At 52.7% G+C, this 19,595-nt stretch overlaps 2 protein-coding genes across 8 annotated transcripts in view; one reads left to right on the plus strand and one right to left on the minus strand.

Annotated features, from left to right (window-relative positions):
• Positions 1–273: 273 nt before the first annotated feature.
• LOC122363796 lies at positions 274–8,065 on the plus strand. 2 transcript variants are annotated; one of them, XM_043333453.1, is made up of 7 exons: positions 274–394; positions 767–965; positions 1,312–1,428; positions 3,650–3,885; positions 4,486–4,655; positions 5,130–5,236; positions 5,548–8,065. In XM_043333453.1, the coding sequence occupies exons 2-7, from the start codon at positions 807–809 to the stop codon at positions 7,489–7,491; spliced, it is 2,733 nt and encodes a 910-aa protein (XP_043189388.1). In that variant the 5' UTR covers positions 274–394; positions 767–806; the 3' UTR covers positions 7,492–8,065. The 2 variants fall into 2 exon arrangements, with proteins under 2 accessions (XP_043189388.1, XP_043189399.1); XM_043333464.1 differs by having other exon boundaries at positions 318–362.
• Positions 8,066–8,497: 432 nt separating this feature from the next.
• Positions 8,498–19,595, minus strand: part of LOC122363803 (zinc finger protein 330 homolog) — a 35,795-nt gene continuing 24,697 nt past the window's right edge. For all 6 annotated transcript variants that reach the window (XM_043333525.1, XM_043333507.1, XM_043333516.1 and 3 more), the window contains exons 3-8: positions 14,734–14,884; positions 14,148–14,290; positions 12,839–12,927; positions 12,479–12,643; positions 11,981–12,148; positions 8,498–8,702 (exon numbers count right to left, since the gene is read on the minus strand). In XM_043333525.1, coding sequence (XP_043189460.1) covers positions 8,599–8,702; positions 11,981–12,148; positions 12,479–12,643; positions 12,839–12,927; positions 14,148–14,290; positions 14,734–14,884 — 820 coding nt within the window. In that variant the 3' untranslated portion in view covers positions 8,498–8,598. The remainder of the gene's footprint in view (positions 8,703–11,980; positions 12,149–12,478; positions 12,644–12,838; positions 12,928–14,147; positions 14,291–14,733; positions 14,885–19,595) is intronic.

The raw sequence follows: 19,595 nt of genomic DNA on the forward strand, positions 1-19,595 counted from the left end.
CGGGGCCAGTAAACTTTAGTTATATAAGTAAATATTGCTTTTAGCTGCCATAAAATCCTATGACGTTATGATACAAACAACAATGGGGCGTTCTAAAACTGCTGTTCTTAAGACTGTTACATCCACAGCCTTACCCGAAATATAATTAAAAATGGCATTTAGATGGATCAGGTGAATATGAGCATATACACTCTAAGAAAGAGTTATTTAAATATCATTAGCAAATGTGCTACATCAAAGATCAATGACGTCATCAAAAATCTGTCACTCGTAGACACAATAACTTTTATCGTCGGATACCTTATATTTTAAAAAAAGTCTTGAGTCAAGGCCCTATATGTCTATATGTCCTATACCTAAATGTATATATTGATATGCAAGATTCTTACTGATAGTATGTATGCTTTATAATTTATATGTCCTATGTATATGGCCCTATATGTCTAGAGTGCTACTTCTATGCAAGGCCCTAAACTTTACTTCAACTTTATATTGATATGGCCCTGCTTCAACCGTGAATCGGACTTTCACTTGACGGCATAAATTAGTCTCATCAGACAATCAGTATCCATCAATATATACCGTGTATGTGCCGAGTGCCAGTGGGTCTATTCAGTCAATTACTGATGAGATTCTAAACTTGAGAGTGAAAATATACTTGCCTACATAGGTACTTGAGATTTGAGAATCTCAAATTTACCGCCTACTTATAGCTTTACAGGGTGTTTTCAATGATCATTGACTGTTTTCTTGCCAACCTCTCCAGAGCTTTACAGATCCACCTTGCTCTTGCCTGAACAGCAGCCATGCTGCTCCGGCTTCCGGGTCCAACTCATAAGAAAGCCACCCAAGTGGATCTGCGCCGGCCCAGCCTGACCACGCTACTTAACCGAGTGACCAGGGCTGACTGGCTCAAACTCACGGATTGTCAGCAGAGGATGCAGCATGCTCTGCAAAGATACATGGTAAGCGGCAAGCGCCACTGAGGCGCAGCGGGCAGTGCACTGCATTAGACTCACTGTTGCAAGGTCTCTGCTTATATCCTGACTCAGAGAAAGTCCCTGTGAATTGGTGCTACATCTATATAATCAATGATAGTCTGTTCTTTGATGTGGAGCTGTGAGATCAATTAAATAATAAAGAGGATGTTGGCATAAGAATGCCATTACCAATTGTGCTAGCTGAGCATTCTGTTTCCCCCTTTCTTCCACACACAGTTTCTGACAAGTGACAACAGTTATCCAGATAGTCATTTTCTGTTGTTTTTCACCCCTGTGACAATTTTACTGTTGATATCATTTTCTTTTTCAGCATTTAAAACACCAGCTAAGTGAGAGTGCATCCCATCCGGGGATGCAGCCATCAAATGTGTACATCGATGGAATGAATCGAGCGCTGGAGAGAATGGAAGCGATCCAGGCCGAGCAGGTGAGGTTTTCCATGGGGACGATGGTAAGCATATTTGTGTACTGCATTAGGTCTGTTTGGTGGTGAATGAGCTAGCGCAATACATTGCTTTGATTTATAGGGATTCATTGGGAAGCGGCGTGTGCATATTGATACGGCCACGGGAGTCGAGCTGGAATGAGCTTACATCCTTAACTAGTCATTACATACAAGTCAACAAGCATCGATAAACATTGTGCTTTTTATGTGACAAGCAACAATCATTGTAAAAAAAAACATTCGCGGCACACGACAACCGTTCAAATCCTCGGCACTAGATGTATCCAGAGGCTGTTTCACAACAAATATGCATGTTCGGTTTGCGAGTTCAGCTTAGTCATCGGGCGCGGGAAGCCGGTTCACGGATTGCCATAGTTTGCCCGCCTGGATGCAGTGGACAGATGCTGTTCTGTCCAGGTTCTGTCTCTCCTTGGTCGTGAAACTTGTTGATCTCGCTCGACACACGTGGAATATGTACATAGCACTCAATAAGACAGTAACGGGTGTATACTATTTTTTGCACAAACTTCAACACAATGATACTCATATATTTTAATTTCTCCTTCATCAAACTTTCCATGGTACTACATAAATTATTTTTCTGTCCGGCTGACATCAGTGCACGGTGCTGTTCACGCCAAGCCAGGCAGCACGGCGCACGCGCGCTGGGAGTGTCCCCATCATCTTGTGCAGCACTTCCTTGTCGAGTGATCGCATCACGCGATGAATGCGACGCGACGATATGTTCCGTTTATCCAGTAAGTCGATCGCGCTATCCATTCGCTGCCGACGGGCTGTGCAGTTCCAGTCTTGCTGTCATCCGCATGGGCTTCGCTCCGTCGGACGGCCCAGTCGGGGAGCCTCGAGCGATCCGTGGGCCGCCCGAGCCGGTCATCGTTCACCGACCAACAGCTGAGATCCGCAGCGTAAACCCTTCGGCAGATACCGAGGGCAGCACGCTGGTCTCCGCCGCACCGTCCGACGGCGTATATATTCCAATTACGGTCGATGGCACGTCCTGGACTCTGGTCCCTGCGCCATTGGCAGCTCCCGTCACCTGTTCGTACGACGGCGGCGGCTGTGACGACAGGGCCACTGTCGCCGCCAGAGCGTCTCTGTAGCGGGGCGGGGGTCCTCCGGGGCCGGACGGGGCGGTACCTTACCCTGGTTCGGAATGGCGGGGGCCGGTACCGACCGTTCGATAGAGTACCGCGGCGGCATCGGGGGAGGCGGCGGAATTGTCGGCTGGTGCAGCGGACGAACTGGCTGAATTGTCGTCGATGGGTGGGCACTCGTCTCCGCTGGCCGGTTTTTAAACTTCCTTACAGCTTTTATTCTTGTCCGCAAAAACACAAACGTTTTGTGGCAGGGCCCAACTTGGAGAAGATACACGCCACTACTACGACCAAAATAAACGCCCCACAAGCAAAGGCAATGCTGGATGCCACACTCCACATGTCTGGTTCATAGCTGGCTGTTGCTTGCGCCGCCAAGGGTCCGGCTGGGTGGTTGACAGTCGTGACACGAAATGGCCAGCTCATCGTCTGCCATGGAACTCTGCTCGATCGCTCCCTGATTGATGCGTCTGTCCTTGTTGAGATGTCAGCCAATGAGGCGATCAGTATCGCACAGCAATCAGCTCACCAGTGACTTGCACCGGTCGGCTCACGAGCGACACACACCAGTCGGATCACCATCCACGCACCAGTCCTCACACCGGTCGGCGGTCGGCTCACTGCGATGAGTGGGCCCCGCGTGGCCGGCCGACCGTCACCCACTGGCCGCCCGCCCCGGCTGTCCTCTCCGAGCCTCTGCGACACGCCCGCACAGTGCACTGGAGGCTGACATGTGAGTCAGAGGCAGGTTGCGCAAGCATGACCAAAAAATAAACCGATAGAGGCATACTGGGAGACTATGCAAATGCATGCACTTTCTCTCCAGTCTTAGGCGGGCCATGAGCCATGAGGAAAAATATGCGCTTGCTTGCCTTCCACCTTTGACTTGGAAATTCAACTTAAAAATGTTATATTATTCAATAAGTGTTGTCGAGTCATGAAATGATGGAATCAACCCTGAAACATACAATACCCCGTAGAAGGGAATCTCGTTTTATGCTGGAATAAATTATATTTCTGTATAAACTACACATCTCCTCGCTCGCTCGCTCGGTGGTGACCCGCTGCCGGCCGCCGGTGACCCCCAGTCGGAGATCCTGGACCCGGTGCGGGAACAGATGGCCGCCGAGGCGGCGCTGAAGCTGCCCTCTCCGCTGCACCCGGTGCCGCCGCGGCCGCCGTGCTCGCCGCCGCCGGAGCAGCCCCAGGTGCGACTGGTGATCGAGCCGCGCAACCAGCTCAAGGTATCGGTGGAGGTGCTGATGGAGACGGCGCCGGCGCTGCGGCCGGCCGCCCGACCGGCCTCGGCCCGGCTCCGACAGAGGCGAGTAGAGCGGGGAGGGACGGGGTGAGTCGAGCGGGGAGGGGCGGGGTGAGTCGAGCGGGGAGGAGCGGGGTGAGTCGAGCGGGGAGGGGCGAGGTGAGTCGAGCGGGGAGGGGCGGGGTGAGTCAGAGGCGGAGAATGCCGAATTGGGGTCAGAGTATAGGGTAAATCGGGAGGAGGGTGGGTTAGAACCAAGGGATATAAGGCGGATTGAGTCAGAGTCACGGGCGGGGAATCTGGGGCCGGGTGAATCACAGTCGGGACGGGTCAACTAGGGTCGGTGACACTGTCGCTAGTGAACTAGGGCGGCATGCAGATTAACTAGATGGGGGACAGCGGTGCCCGTTTATATATTCGGGTAACCACCTGACCGGCACTGTGTCGCCTTCCCTATCAGTTTGGCCGCAATGTAATGCATTCAATGTGATTCAGACATCTCCAGCCGCGTGCTTCACCGCTCCCCGGTTGCTCGATTGCACCGTCAAAAGCTATTTAGTCCTACGTAACCCTGATACCCTCATGCATATCATTGTTAGTTCAGTGTCCGTTCATGGCAGCCGCTTTCTCTCCATTTCTAACCTGCGTTACACCCTCTTGCAGTCTGCAGAAGCCCGTCCCGTCGGCGCGCGCGAGTCCCGAGACGGACGGCGACTCGATGACGATGCCGGACCCGGGTCCGGAGCCGCCGCCGTCGGAAGACTACCGGCTCAACATTCCGCGAGACTCGGATCCGGAGCGGCACGCCAAAAACTGCCACATGGCCGCGCTCGGTGGGTCCGCCGGCGTCAGAGCCGTGTGGGGTGGGACAGTGGCTCGCTGATCCCGTAGGCTGTAGTTACTGACTCGATACAATACTATGGTTCGGCCACTGGGCGAGGGTGGAAAATGCTTTTCGAGCGAGCGATTTAGCGCATCTTTTGAGCCAACAGATAATGGGTTCAGCTCTGGTTCAGTTTGTGAGGAAGGGGGAGTATGGAGAACAGCTGTACTCCAGTTCCGTCGCCGCGCTAGTGATAACATAGGGATAGGTGTGAGGTGAAACAACAGGGATAGAATCTCACCTGGATTTTGCATCATTCAGGTCGTAACTCTGTGATAAAATGTTCTGTGGTTCTGTCACACATTCAAAACAAACTCAGCCTCGTTCTCTCGGTCGTTTCCAGCGACCCAACCACCCGTGACACCTCGCCCGCCTAACCTGGCTCACAGTCACCTGACCTGACCCGCCCCCGGTCGGCCCGCAGGGTTAGTGGCGTCCGAATTCGCCGAACGGTTGAAGACTAAGGTCCGCCACAAGCCGCGCCGACAGGCATTCGACATGGCCATGGACGGCTTCATCCACGCCGCTCTGGTGAGATAGTTGACCTTTCATCAACGCAGATTTCCAGGCATAGACCTCTGTATACCTCGGTTAAGACCTCGGTATACAGAGGTCTATGTTCCAGGTTTTACCATTTTAACGTTGTTAGTCGTGACTGATCTGGCGATTTCGAAGCTGTTTCAAGGGTACTACTAAACTAGGGTGCCTGTGTGGTCCCATCTTACAGCACATCTTAAGCTTAACTGCTCCTCTCGCCAATTCAGTTTTTTCTTTTACCCCTTGCTATGTCTCTGCGCGCTATTCCGTGGTCACTCAATAACCGGCGTTACGATCTGTTTCAGCGTAAGCGGAAGGCGTTCGTTGCGCCGTCAATAGCGGCTAAGCGGCCCCGCGTGGACGGCAGAAAACGGAAGAACCGGAAGGCTCGCGCGGGTTGCTCGTCCAGGGCGGGCAGTCCCGTGACGGAACCAACGTCCCGCGCCACCAGTCCGGTGGCGGAGCCAATGTCTCAAGCCGAGAGCCCTGAGACAGAGCCAGTCTCCCGAGCCGTGAGCCCCGAGACGGAGCCAGCGTCTCAAGCTGCCAGTCCAGATGCGGAGCCGGTGCCGCGGCTCGGAACTCCTCCCCCTGAAGTGACATCTCGGACCGGCAGTCCCACGGGCGAAGCTCCGCCGGCGCTCAACCATGTCGGTGATGTGATGGACGCTTCGGCGCCTTCTGGTAGCTCCAATGTGGCATCAGCACCCGGCGAGGACGCGGGAGGAAAGGAAGCGGCGCAGTCGAGTGGTCCAGCCGAGACTCCGGCAGGCGCAGAGCTAGTCCCCGAATCTCCTGCCAATGGCTCGGCCAACCAGCGAACGTCTCCCTCCAAATTCAGCGCGATGAACGGAGGCTGTGGTCAGGTGGACAGCCTGGCGTCCGGTGGTGCCGGCTCAGGGACGAGTCCCGCCTCCCCCGGCGGGGACGCCCGGCCGGATGACGCTGCCCCGGAGCCGGCCGTTCCTGTCCCGGACACCACAGCGGACCCTCCCCGTGTCCCGGCCGAGGGGTCCGCGGTGCCGACGGCCCTTCCTCGGTTCGTGGGCGTGCACCGTCGCCGGTGTGGGCGGTGTGACGGCGTGGGCCAGCTGCTGGCGTGCGACACGTGCCCTCGCGTGTGGCACACTTCGTGCCTGCGGACGCTGCCTGCCGACGACGCCCAGTTGTGGAGCTGTCCCGACTGTGAGTCCGGTGACGGCCGGTGGTCGGAGTCGGACGCAGGACGGGCGGAGGGCGAGTCAGACGAGCGGAATGGGACTGTGGTGGATGGAGAGGAGCAGGGAAGCGACGGAGAGGAGAACGAGAGCGGCGGAGAGGAGTGTGTAAACGGAGAAGGAAGAAATACTGACACTGAAGAAGTGAGCGAGGATAGAAAAGACGACGAAGAGTGGGAAGAGAGCGGTTTGACTTTGGAAGTCGTTGGTGCTGAAGAGGCATTTTCTTGGTCGGAAGATATCGACAATGAGGAAAAAGACACAGAAGATAAACTAACGCTAGATGAGTGTGACGATGAGCAATCACATGATAACAGTAAGCAGATGGAAGGCATTGAGAATGACACCGACAATTGTGAAGGAGATATATGCAGGACTGCAGATGGAGATAGTACCGCAGAGGCAGACGAAGGCATGCGAAACGGGGACCAGGGAAGGTTCGAGGAGGATCGTGACGAAGAGGACACAGACTGTGCGATGGAGAAGGCTGGTGAACATCTACAAGATAACACTGATTCCATGCAAGGCATCGAAAATGAGGATAATACAATGCGCAAAACTACAGACCGGGATGTTATCGCAGATGAGTGCATGGGTATCGGAGAAGAGGAAATAATTGAAGATCATGCTGATAAAGGTACAGACAATATGGAAACCCAGACAGCTACTGGTGATGATCGAGCACAAAACGACCAGGAATGCATGGAAGTTTTGGGGAATGAGAATTGTGACCACTACGAAGAGGTGATCTGCGAGACTGTTGGTATCGATCATGTCCTGAACGAATACGAATGTGGGCGTGAAGAAGAGGAAATGGTCGAGGATGACGAGTTGGTTCAGCGGGTGATTGGTACAGATGACTCATTTCAAGAAAAGGAGGATGTGCAGAATGGAGAGCAGGAAGACGTGGTTGAAGGTGATCTGAAGAAAGAGGGCGGCGTTGGAGGAAAGGAACATCAAGACCAGAAGGCTGAACAGGGAGCCGTAGAATGTGAAACTCAGACATCAAATGCTGATAAAGAAAACGAATAAGCTGTAAGAAGACAGATGGCAGGTTGGATAAAGAAGATTGGCTGCCAGTCGTCAGACAAGTTCAGCTCGTTAATACGCTATCTCGGGGAGCGCGAGCTGCTGCCTGAGGCCGTCCAGATTTGAGAACAACCGGTGTCGAACAATTCTGAGCCAAGGAGGCAACGGTTGACTTTGAGCATTTGAAGCATTTCATCCCGATACTGCGGAGTAACGTGTGGAACTGACAATGATGCGATTGGCATTGTCAAGGAAGCCAAAGTCGGGCCAATTGTCCAGGAACCACATTTAGATACTGTACGCCCCAGAAAGAGGGACACTACCGTTCGCGGTGTTGAATGCGATGCTGGAGGGACTTGTCGACGCGGGGCTCAGCGTTCCTCGACAGAAATTGTCTGTGATACCGCTTTCGCTTTTGTAAGTTTCGTTGTTGAGCTGTGTGTGATGTGAGATGTTGATGTGAGATGACTGTCAGAGCGGTGGCTTTGGATCTCATTCGTATCAGCAGGTGTAAAAAATGTGACATGTACATAAGTGTACGGAGACTAGATATGAAAATATACTCCGATGTAACTGATTACCTCGTGTGCTATTGTTGTGACGCGTCCCCGCCACTTACCAGCACGGTGGAATTTAACAGTACGGCAAAGACGCGCGCCGTCATAAGGACAAGGTAGGCGATGATCCTTCCCAGTGGGCGCGGGCTCAGACAGTTCCCAGTAGAGCGTGCTCTGTGCGGCACTGCATCTGACCGGCCTCAGTACAGCCTATTCCGGACGCAATGAATGCGGACGTTAGCGGGCGCAGGGCCCCGAGTTTCTAGCTCGGCGTGCACTGCAGCATGCATAAGCTCTAGGAACTAAGCCCAACGATAGTCATGGTTAAATCCTGATTTCCATGCGACCCGCCGCTTTGACCGGTCTGCCACACGTGTATGTACGCGTGTGTGTGTGTGTGTGTGTGTTGGGGGGGGGGGGAGAGGGGATTAAGAGACACTATGCGCACGAAAAGCACATTTGTAAGAATATATTGACGGCTGTCATATATAAACACTTCATCCTAACACTAGCAGAACGCTGGGGGCGTGCCGCGAGCAGCGACGGGCCGCCCCTAGCTGTCGTCGCTCTCGTCGTCCTCGTCGGGGTCGTAGTCGTCGTCGTCTTCGTCGCTGTCGCCGTTGGTCTCGCTGAACACGTAGCCGGTGGCGCTGTAGGCTGCGGAGAGCACAGGTCGGAGAAGGAACGTCAGTGCCGGCTCAGTCAGACCGGTGACTCATGGCGAACTAAACGCACCGCCTCTCCGGTAGTCTCAAAAGTAAACTCGATTCGCGATCAAGATGATTTTTTTTTTTTTTTTTGCAAGAAAAGTTGGCCATATTTCGTAAAGCGCAGAAAAGCGATGTCAAAATGTTAGAATAAAGAAAAGACTGCGTGAATCGTAAATAATCCTCCGTAAGCCCTCCGCTGGCGCACAGAAGTCCAGTAAGAAAAAGGCTTTTGTCTAGTGAAAAATAGCTAAAAAATAGGTCAGCTTTGGTTAGGAAAGGTTAGGTCAGCTGGACCATGCTCGCCTCTCCACCATATGAACTGGATTTCAATATAGGTATACGGTCCGCAGGTCCACTGTGCGGTGGAGACGTAATGTCGTGACGTCACAGCCAGTAGTGATTCACATAGTCTGCTCTCGCCCAGAGCGGAGAAATCGCTCGCCAGACGGCTGTGCAATGTGCAGTGCACACTGCACGTGCACTCGCCCGGGCCAGGGAACTCCCCGCCGCTTCCCCGGGCACGCGACAGGTGTGATGGCATGGCGGTGCGTCACACTCCACGCCCAGCTTACTGGCAACTGCGTGCCAGTCGCGTTACTGGTGGGAGGGGGGGGGGGGGCTGCAGGGAATTACCACGTAATGTGAGGTGCAAGACTCATCCAGGGAATGTCAAAGGCCTATTATTATGGAAACAATATGGAAGGGTAGGTTGTGTGCATCCCCCCTTGTGTGAAAAGTGCAACCTGTACCTCTCACACAGCAGTCAAAAACGTTTCACAAACAGTTTGTTATATCGCGGTATATCGCGACAAGACGAAGTAGCCGAGATGATTTCACGAACAGAGTTTAGAAGCAACAATACTCTGTGAAGCCGACATACGGAGTGAAGTACACGAATTAAATGCCGAACATATTAGCTGGTCTTTGACTTATTATCACCTAAAACTTGCCTCAAACCCAGTGTGTTACACATCAACGCCTCCCATTTTGGCCGTCCAAGGTGAGCCTCCCGTGCACAGTGCGTCATACCGCCGGAGGCTACCGTGAGACCGCCGCTGCGCACCACGGTATAACGAGTTCTGTGCACGGCGCGGCGCCGGGGAGACGTGCTTGTGGCTGGCGTTGGCTCAGTCGTGCAGGGGCGCTGCATCACCACTGTGACCCAGGTGCGTGGTGTATTGTGTAGTTGGTGACCCGACTGGCGTGTGGGCTGGTGCACCGACTGGTGTATGTCACTGGTGCGTCGACTGGTGTGTGTCGCTGATTGTCCACTTCGATACCAACTCGCCCGACAGGTGCGTCTTCCAACAGGCGACAGGCGCGCTCGAGTATAGAGCCATCCTACAGACGAGAAGCTCGATGATCAGCCGCACGGCTACCAGCTGCCGCACCAGACTGCAGCGTTTGTGGTGCACGATAGACGTGAACTAGCGATGCCGGCGCGCACAGCTGAATTAGCACTGCTAATGTCGGGGATATATTTGGCGTGTATTTTTTTCTGGGTACTATTACGAATCTGCTGTCCTACGCGCGAAAAACATGAGGGATCAGCGGAAGAGTCGACCAGCGATCGAGAAGCACGGTCTCCACAGACTGGACCCCACGACCACCCATCGGTGGCCATCGCGCAGATTCGGCCGCTGCAGCAGCGGCTGATCACGCCGGATTTCTCGCTGGCGACGCGGTACTCGGCCGCGCGTGGTCGGACCTTCAGCAATCTCGTTCTCTGCCTCAGGCGACAATTCCGCCGCCTCCCCCAATGCCGCCGAGGTACTCTGTCGAGCGGTCGGTACCGGCCCCCGCCATTCCGAACCAGGGTAAGGCACCGCCCCGTCCGGCCCCGGAGGACCCCCGCCCCGCTACAGAGACGCTCTGGCGGCGACAGTGGCCCTGTCGTCACAGCCGCCGCCGTCGTACGAACAGGTGACGGGAGCTGCCAGTGGCGCGGGGACCAGAGTCCAGGACGTGCCATCGACGGCAATCAGAATATGGACGACAACGGACGGTACAGCGGAGAGCCATCGACAATACTCAATAGTATTACAACAATCACCACACCAACGATTCTGAGTCAAAACGTTCAAACTGAAGACTGGGAACGTGCAGGGTGGGCAGAGGGCAGCTCAAGATGGAATTTGTGCAGCTCAAGATTGTGATTCAAAGCAAAACATTATTGAAAACAAAAAGACGAAAACAAAAACAACCCAACTCTGTCTAGCGAGGAGGAAAACGTTTCTACCAGTCTTTCATCACGCATTTTCCGACCATAAAAAACAGACCTTATGTCCGAAACGAGGACGCTGTGCTAGTCCATGGGCATTGGTATAGACGAATGGCGTAGACTAATGCGTTTTCGGAAGTATTGCCGATCAAAACGGAATGGCCTGCATTGTATTCATATTGCGCGTCAGTCAATAATAGCATATCACCACAGGCTGTTGGTAGTGTACTGCAGGGCCTGTTATCATTCATTCCTGTCATCATTGGTGAAACTGGAGATGTCATCATTCATCTTCCTCACTGGTTGCCGTTTGACATCGTGGACAGTGTTGACATTGGCGTTTCCTTCTTTGTGACTGGTGGATGGCCGCTGAGTAACCCAGTGGGGCGTCAGTTGCTTTGGAAGATTCCGTAGACGCCACTAACTGTATGGCCAGTCTAGAATGGCCAGTGTAGTTGTATGGCGCAGTTGCGTACCGACTTTGATCCTTATAAAATTTAACATAATTAGTTATATGACTATACTGACTATTCATGAGATAATTAAGGCTAACTGAGACTCGAAAACTGACGTTTAACTGAGTGTCCTTACGGCTGTTTTTACCCAGGACCTGAAGTGTAAGTAATAAGGACATGGTTATGTGTACTATCATGCATCGTGTATGCAAATAAAAAGAAAAGGTGGGAGGAGAATTACGCATGAAAAGTTGTGTTGTGGTTCAGCTTGAATAAAGATGGTCCCAGATAAGAGATAGTAAATGAAGCGACAATAATGGGATGGGATAATTATAAATGATGAATAAGAGATGCGACCTCTTATAAAAATAAGAGGTCCCAGAACTCTGGATTCTTCAAATCCAATGTTTGGATTTTCACGAACCTTTGATCCGGTAAAACCCAAAATCCGAATCACGTCTGTGTATCGGGGACTGGGTCCTGTGCGTTTTAAACACCTCAGTGCCACAAGAACCACTGCTAAGAACCGGTCGTTTTGGACGTGCTCACCTCCACCGTAGCCGGTGCCGCCGGCGGCCGCCGCCGCCGCCCAGGCGGCGTACCCGCTGGCGCCGCCGCCGCCCCCGTCATCGTCGTCATCGTCATCCTCTCGGCCGTAGGTGCGCGTGCCCCAGTCGTCCCGACCGCTGCCGCCGCGGCCGAACTTGTGACTGCGCGCTGAGAATGAGACGGGCGAGTTAGCGCATTGGAAGTGTCTTACGTCAGTCAGTGGATAGGTATGTCTTCATCTGGTAACTAAAATGCAATAAAATATAGTCGTAAGAGCAAATAGTTTAGCGAAATTCCAACAATAAAATCAGAAAACAATTACTTCTCTGATTGACTTACTTCACAAAGTACACAAGATTTCGCCTGTATATCTTTGATGTTTTACCAGGGACCCCCCCCCCCTCCCTCTTCCGTTGCACAAACTGTCGAAAACACACCCCACCCCCATCCTACCATAGAGACGTTACCCGGCGCACGCTGTCGTTCGCCGTCACTCACTTGACATTGAAAGGTCCTTGGTTTCCGAGGTAGGATAGTTGCACTTGGGGCACGGCATGGCCGCGTTCTTCTCGTATTTGACGCCTTTCCGACGCACGTGGTCGTCACAGAAGCACACCTTACAGCGGAGACACGAATGCTGGCCCAGCTTGTTGCACGACTGACCTGCGAAACCATGATTGGTTGGTTACTATGACAACGGCCGGCCTTTTTATGGGAGGGGCAGCATAATGTAAAATCATACGCTCCTAATGAGAGCTCTGGGCTGGCTGCCAACACAACACTCATATATGTTGAAAAACTGAACATCAGATCCAAACACTCCAACCCCTATAACTCTCCGAAACAGCAGCCACTCACATTTATACGTTTCCGACTCGAGAATCTGGCACGAGGCCTGGTGCTCGAACTGGTCATCTTCACAAAGGAAGTTGTCACAGAAAGAACATCTGAAACAAAGCACAACAATTAAATACCAGTAAAACGCCTTTTGGGCGAAGAACGAGCGAGCGAGATAGTGAGCCCTGCACGTGCATAAGGGCGAGAGGGTACTTCCAACGGGCTTGTGCAAAGCACCCTTCTAACCGGTCGCTAGCGGTGTACCAAATTTGAACGCAATCGGCCCAGCCGTTCCTGAGATCTGGAAGCGGCATTCTGCACGTGCGCACGTGCAAACGGGGTCCAAAATGACTTTTGCACGGCACCCTACTAACCGGTCCCCAACCATGTACCAAATTTGAGCGCAATCGGCCCAGCCGTTTTCGAGATCTGGAAACGCCCCCTGCACGTGCGCACGTGCAGTAGCACCCCAACCGCAACACATGGGAATGCATTGCCTGGTGGGTGCCTACCTGTATGCCAAGTTTCAGCGAAATCGCCCCAGTAATTACCGAGTTATTGAAATGGGAACAAATTTGGCACCTCTTATTGTTGTATTTTGCACGTGCAGTGGGGGTCACTCACATAGATGAAGAGTATGCGACCTTTGGTAGAAGGGATGCAGCTACCCTATAAAAATGACCGCAAGACAATCGCTCAAGCCGCTGCTGAGATATGGGCCTCTCAAAATCATTACTTTTGCAAAACTGCTTGAACACCCTTGACTTTTCACGTGGCACGTGCCACGGCGGTCACTGAGATGTATCAAAAGTAGTCAATTACGGGGTAGAAGGGATGGGGCTACCCAGCAAAAAAGACCGCAGGCCAATCGGTCCAGCGGTTGCTGAGATATAAGCCTCTCAAAAGCGTTACAGGCCGGGCCGGGCCGGGCCGCTCATACTGAGATTTTTCCGTTATATTGAAAAGACTTCGCTTCGCTCGCTCCGCTCGCTCGCTCGTAATTAGGCACGGTCAGACACTATCCCATCCAGCCTACACGCCAGTGATTCTCTTTACTACATTAAGTTTTGCATACCCCCTTATTTTTAAAGGAACATCTGAGTAACTGAGAAGACCAGACAGTCTTTCGCTGCCAATCCGCGCCGTCCCCAGTGGAGAGTGTAGACCCCTCCACTCTGACTGGCAGAGGTTCCCACTGGAAACCCCTCCACTCAATGACAAAGGTCCCCAATGGACCCCCCCCCCCACTCACTGGCAGAGGTCCCTAGTGGAGACCCCTCTACTCATTGGCAGGAGGTCCCCAGTGGAAAAGAGACCCGCGGCTACTCACAGGTAGAGTCGGCCGCCGTGGTCCCAGACGTCCCTGCGACACTCGGTGCACAGCGCCTCCCTCAGAGGGCACCCGCACGCGTGACTCTGCAGGCACTTTCGGCCGTGGCACACCCACGCCTCGCAAAAGTCGCAGATGGCTCCCTGTCGGACACAGGGCGCGTCGTCAGCGCCAGACCCACGCAGTGGTCACAAATTCAACTAGTAGTTCATAAGACTGCCGCCAACGTGACAGTGGACACACTATCGGCGACGTGCACGTTAGCTTTCACTCGATGTGTGGTATTCCGTATTAGACCGGTACTTGGCATAGCAATACTTGGCATAGCAAATTTCCCCATTCTAACAGATTCCGGGTAAAATCTGTCTAAAAACCTACAATTGATGAGGTACAATTGAATAATGCAGAAACAATCTCAAGCATTGGGCATTGGGCAGTTGCACGCATCGCGTCACAAATCCGATTTAAACCGATGGCGTCAAAACATCCCGCGATACAGCACCAGCTGGACTGTGCGGACTCAGGTACTCGCAGAGAACGGCCAGAACTCATCACCATCGCCAACACAGTCACCATGTTCACTCACCACCATCGCCAGGCCAGTGGTGAAGACGCCGGCGTGCTTGATGACGCAGTCACCCGTCTTCAGCATGCACTTGACCTTGCCACACTCGGCACACTGCGGTAGCCGCTGCACCGCCTGACAGAAGTAGCAGAACGCCCGGTTCTTCTGCTTCCTGGAAACGCATAAAAGGTTCGGTCAGAGATGTAGCGATCTCTGCTACGACTTCTTTAGTCTGTAGGATGAATGGGAGACAGTTCATCCGTCACCAGCACTACAAGGGTCGGTTACTGAGCAAAAGGACTATTCAGTAGTGGCATCAGCTAGTGCCTTAAAGTGTCACTGGCAGCTGGAAAAGCTGAGCTAGAGGATCAGTCCCTAGTGGTTAAAATGGTGATGAGTACATTTAGAAACCTAGCAAATGTCATGGCAGTCCCGAACAACACGCTCGTGTGCCACGGAACAGAGCGGAAAACTGTGACAATGACCTGAGCCGCGGCTCAGTGACCGAACTGGGGCGATCAGATGCGCTACGGGCGCCGGGGCGGAAATCGGTAACATTTCAACGCCATCGGCGCGCCGGTTGGCTGACTTCAAACGGAGGGAGAAACACGGTTCACACAAGAGTTCGGCCTGCTCAGCAGACACTGATGACGGAAGTGTAACTAAGAAGTAAGATATAAGTTTATAAGGGTAAGATATAGTTTATAAGTTTATAAACGGTAACTAAGAAGTAAGATATAAACTTAAGAAAAACGAAATATAGTTTGGTAGCTCAAAAGCAACTCATTCTAGACAGGTGAAATATGTTTGGTACTGTATACTAGCACCCGCACAAAAGACCATCACTTTAAGGGTTAGGTTGTAATTTCTGTCGTATATTTTATAAGTACCGTCACATCTACGGTGCAACTTTTCATGGTCGCACCACAATCACCCCTGGCGAGCCTCCCCAACGCTCGCACGAAGTATTCACACATCCACTCGCCACCTTTTTTGCGTCAGCATCACATAGCCCGGGGCACGCCGGGGGTCAAAGAGTCACACGGCAATAGACGCACATAACCCGCGCCGGCCTGAGACCCCGTGACGTGACGCTCCGGGCGGCGGCCGTCACGCGTCGGCGGCCGGCGTCACAGAGCGTGACAGTGCCGACGCACGCGTGACGAGTGCGGCGCGGCGCAGTCAGTGCGGCGCTCAGTGCCGGGCCGGGAGGGTTAGCTGGCCGGCGCTCAGTCGCGGACGGGTGCAAGGTGGCGCCGAGGGAGGCGAAGGTGTGCTCCCCCATCAGTGTTGCAAAAAAGTGCCAAGGCGGAGATTGAACATCAAGCGACCCGCAAAACAGAATATCTTCGGTTGCGAAGCAAAAATTAAAGCGTCTTCTGTGTCCGCCTGGAGCCTCCAAGCATAAGAAGAGTGAACACTGAACAGTGTAAAGACTGCCCGCCGTGACTGAAGACATCACTGTACTTAAGGGGGCGGTCTATAGCTGTTCCTGTCATACTTACAGGAAGATAAACTCGGAAGTCTCCAGAGCGACACCACCGCCACGACTGCCTGAGCGAGCACATCGTCAAGCAGCCACATCCCCACACCGCCACGAACTCAGCTCGAACACCGCCCGGCCCGCCGCGTCTGCCTCCGCTGCCCACCATGCCGACCGCTCTCCGCGTCACGCTGGCCCTGCTGGCGACCCTGCTTCCCCACGTCAGTGGTCTGACGTGCCACGTGTGCCGCTCCCAGCCTCCGTCCGCCTCTGGGCCGGCGTCCGCCAACTCCACCCTGGGTCTGATCCTGACCCTGGCGCTCCACTCGCCGCCCGACTGCCGCCAGTTCAGCGCCGACGACACCCAGTTCCGCACCGAGTGTCCGCTGGGACTCAACAGCACCTGCGCCGTGGCGGAGGACACCGCCGGACGGCGCGTGAAGACGTGCTTCGGCGCGGCGCGCGGCGCCCAGGGCTGCTTCACGGAGCCGGGCGGCACGTTCTGCCTGTGTCGCGGCGATCTGTGTAACGAGGCGGCTGTCGGCGCGCGGTCTGTGAGTGTGGTGCTGGTGGTGGGCCTGGTGACAGCGCTGACGGTGTGGTGAACGAGGACCAGGGGTGTGTCTGTGGAGGGTTACGCGCTATGTGCCTACTTACGAAAGTTTCGCGACGCCTGCGAAGGAAGCGATCGAAGGAAAAGAAAAGAAGAAAAATACCAAGAGACATTAGAAGAAAAAGAGACAACCGGCTATATTATAAAGTCGACAGCAGGAACGGCCAGCCCTTCCATATCAGACTTTCTACCGCGGCGTAGCATGGTCACACTCACGGCCAAGGCTTGCGGCGTATCAGCTCGCACAGAACATCCAGGGCGCCAGCATCTCCACACCACACCAGCCGGCCTGCAATCACGCCCTTGGTTCAGCCCTCGCTCGCCGAGCGGCAGACCGAAGCGGGTGCAAAAGCTCATCAGCCGCCACCGACGGTACGTCGCAGGCGGCCGCGGAGACCATGTAAACTGGACACTTGAAACAGAGTGCACCGTAGAAGTGCTGTTCACACAGTATAGCCGAGATCCGAGGACAATGTCCGAATTAGAAAGGGTGTGGACAGCCTTGGTGTGTTCTGTGGACAGCTGGAGACATTGTGTGAATGCCCATCAGTCACGGACAACGTGCTGACAGCGCTTAGTAGATACGTCGGTCAAAGACAGCGGTCTACACAGCGGGACCGACTGAGCGAGGCCGAGCGTGGACTGCGGGTGTCTCGTGAGACGCCAGCGAAAGGATATTGATGAATGGCATAACGAAGTTATTTAACCCGCGCGGGGCTGGGGGGGGGGGTAAATTTTACCCCCCCTCGCGAATTTTTGCGATATCTCAAAAACGGCGGCGCGCAGCGCCGCCAAACTTTCAGTACCTTTTCTTACATCAATTTGACACCTTCCCTGAAAATTTGAGCGAAATCCGTCGGAAAATTTCTGAGAAATTGACGTTTTGGTGACGTCATGTTCGCCATTTTCGCCTCAAAAACGGCAAAAGTTCAAACGCCGCTAACATCTTCATTTTTAAAGGAATCAAGACGTAACAAAAAAAGGTTATACGTAATTTTACTTGGTCTATCAAATGGCCATCTCGGTTTTTTGAAAATTTTGGATTTTGGCCTAAATTTTTTCAAAAAACTGATTTTTTGGGAAAATCATTATAAAATCCAAAATTTTAAGTCTATCGTAAAAACCGGAATATATGTCAGAGAATTGGTCTATGTGCACCTACATACCAAATTTTAGAAGAATCGGTTAAAAAATGTGGGAGTTATTCAAAATTTTATGACGTCACGACACACAAAATTTTTGAAAAATGACTTTTTTGGAAGTTCTAGACCTCGTACGGAAACAAAAATAGCACCATTCGATTCGCCGTGAAAAACTGCATCAGATAGACACCTTTTTAGGCCTTAACAACCAACTTCAAAATTTGACCTCACTTGACCTGACCTTGACCTGACCTCGACCTGAAATTCATCCAGAGGTGGTCCATATCACTTATTGAGTGTGCCTATTGAATTCTATGAGTAAAATGACCCATAAAACATGTGTCGCACATGCCCTTTTCTATATTTTGTTTTTTGGTGACCTGACCTGACCTGACCTTGACCTTGACCTCTGAATGATATTGTATGCAACTAATATTGTCTTGGTAGCCTAAGAACACGTTTTGGGCGATCGGTCTCAGTCCATGACTCCATTCTTCGGCAACTACGGTGCAAGGCCGATACTGTAGAAACTTGCAATTTGTACCCTTGACCTGACCTTGACCTTGACCTCAAACTTTAAATTAAGTACATGTTTTTCGTAGTTCGTGATGAGAGCTTTCGATTGGCGTTTGAATTTTCCAAATCGGACCATTAGTTCGGGAGATAACAGGGGGGGGGGGGGTAAATTTACCCCCCCCCCCCCAGCCCCGCGCGTTCGGCTGGAGACCCCAGCCCCGCGCGGGTTAATGTGTGAACGAAGCTGTGGTAGCCAAGTTGACTGTAATGTGTATTGGTGATATAAAAGCCTACTAACGGCGTATAGTAGCGAATAGTAGATAAGGCAAGTAGCACTGCGCTGTTATCTAATAAAGTACATATTACCCATACCGCGGGAAGAGGAGAACTGTGTGTGTGATTACTGAACGTTGGTAGCGTTACATCAACCAAACCAAAGAACGCAAGTTCCAGAAATGAGGCAGCCTACATCAGTACTTTAACACGTTCCCTCTATGCGAGATTCGTCACACAGATGTCGCAGTTGAGTTAGTCATATAAATAGACGTAACAGGCCATTCAGAGCGCACTGGTAATGAATGCCGCCACCCCATTGTTCATCCCACTGTTTGTATAGACAGCCCCAAACAGCGCCCCGGACGTAGATACGTCAGACCGCAGCGACACGCTCGCTAACAGCAATAATGGGCCAATGCCAAGGGCGTGTTTGTCAACGGTCCCATTCGCACGATAAGAGCGGAATGTGGAGCGTATAGGCGCGCATAAGCCACGCTCCAAATATACCGTCATCATGCAGCAACAGTGAGCGAAACGGAATGTGAGGCACAGTTGCACCTGCACGACAGGTGAACGCTGGTTCAATTGATGGCCTTCGTGTCAGAAAAAAACGCTTTCATACACTGACTTAGTAATATAATTAAGTTTTCGCTGACATTTAAATAAAGTGAAAGCGCATGACAAGCGGACTTGCGGCGATGGCACAGACCTTATATAGCCTTGGCACAGACTGTTTTTTTTTCTTCTAAAGTTTGTGTGAAAAGGAGCGTAGAGCCGCCTGCTTCAGCTAAGTTGTTTTAACCCGCGCACCGACGGGGGGGGGGGGGGGGCGGTTGACCGCACCCCCCCCCCC

This window comes from Amphibalanus amphitrite, unplaced genomic scaffold (genome assembly GCF_019059575.1).
Source record: "Amphibalanus amphitrite isolate SeventyFive unplaced genomic scaffold, NRLGWU_Aamphi_draft 000026F_arrow, whole genome shotgun sequence".
In the NCBI taxonomy this organism is placed as follows: Eukaryota; Metazoa; Arthropoda; class Thecostraca; order Balanomorpha; family Balanidae; genus Amphibalanus; species Amphibalanus amphitrite.

Excerpts from the sequence above, each read along its gene's own strand:
- LOC122363796 (XM_043333453.1), top strand. The coding sequence starts at position 807 with ATGCTGCTCCGGCTTCCGGGTCCAACTCATAAGAAAGCCACCCAAGTG. Across the intron at positions 3,886-4,485 it reads TCGGCCCGGCTCCGACAGAG|TCTGCAGAAGCCCGTCCCGT; the intron begins GCGAGTAGAGCG and ends ACCCTCTTGCAG. Across the intron at positions 4,656-5,129 it reads CTGCCACATGGCCGCGCTCG|GGTTAGTGGCGTCCGAATTC; the intron begins GTGGGTCCGCCG and ends GTCGGCCCGCAG.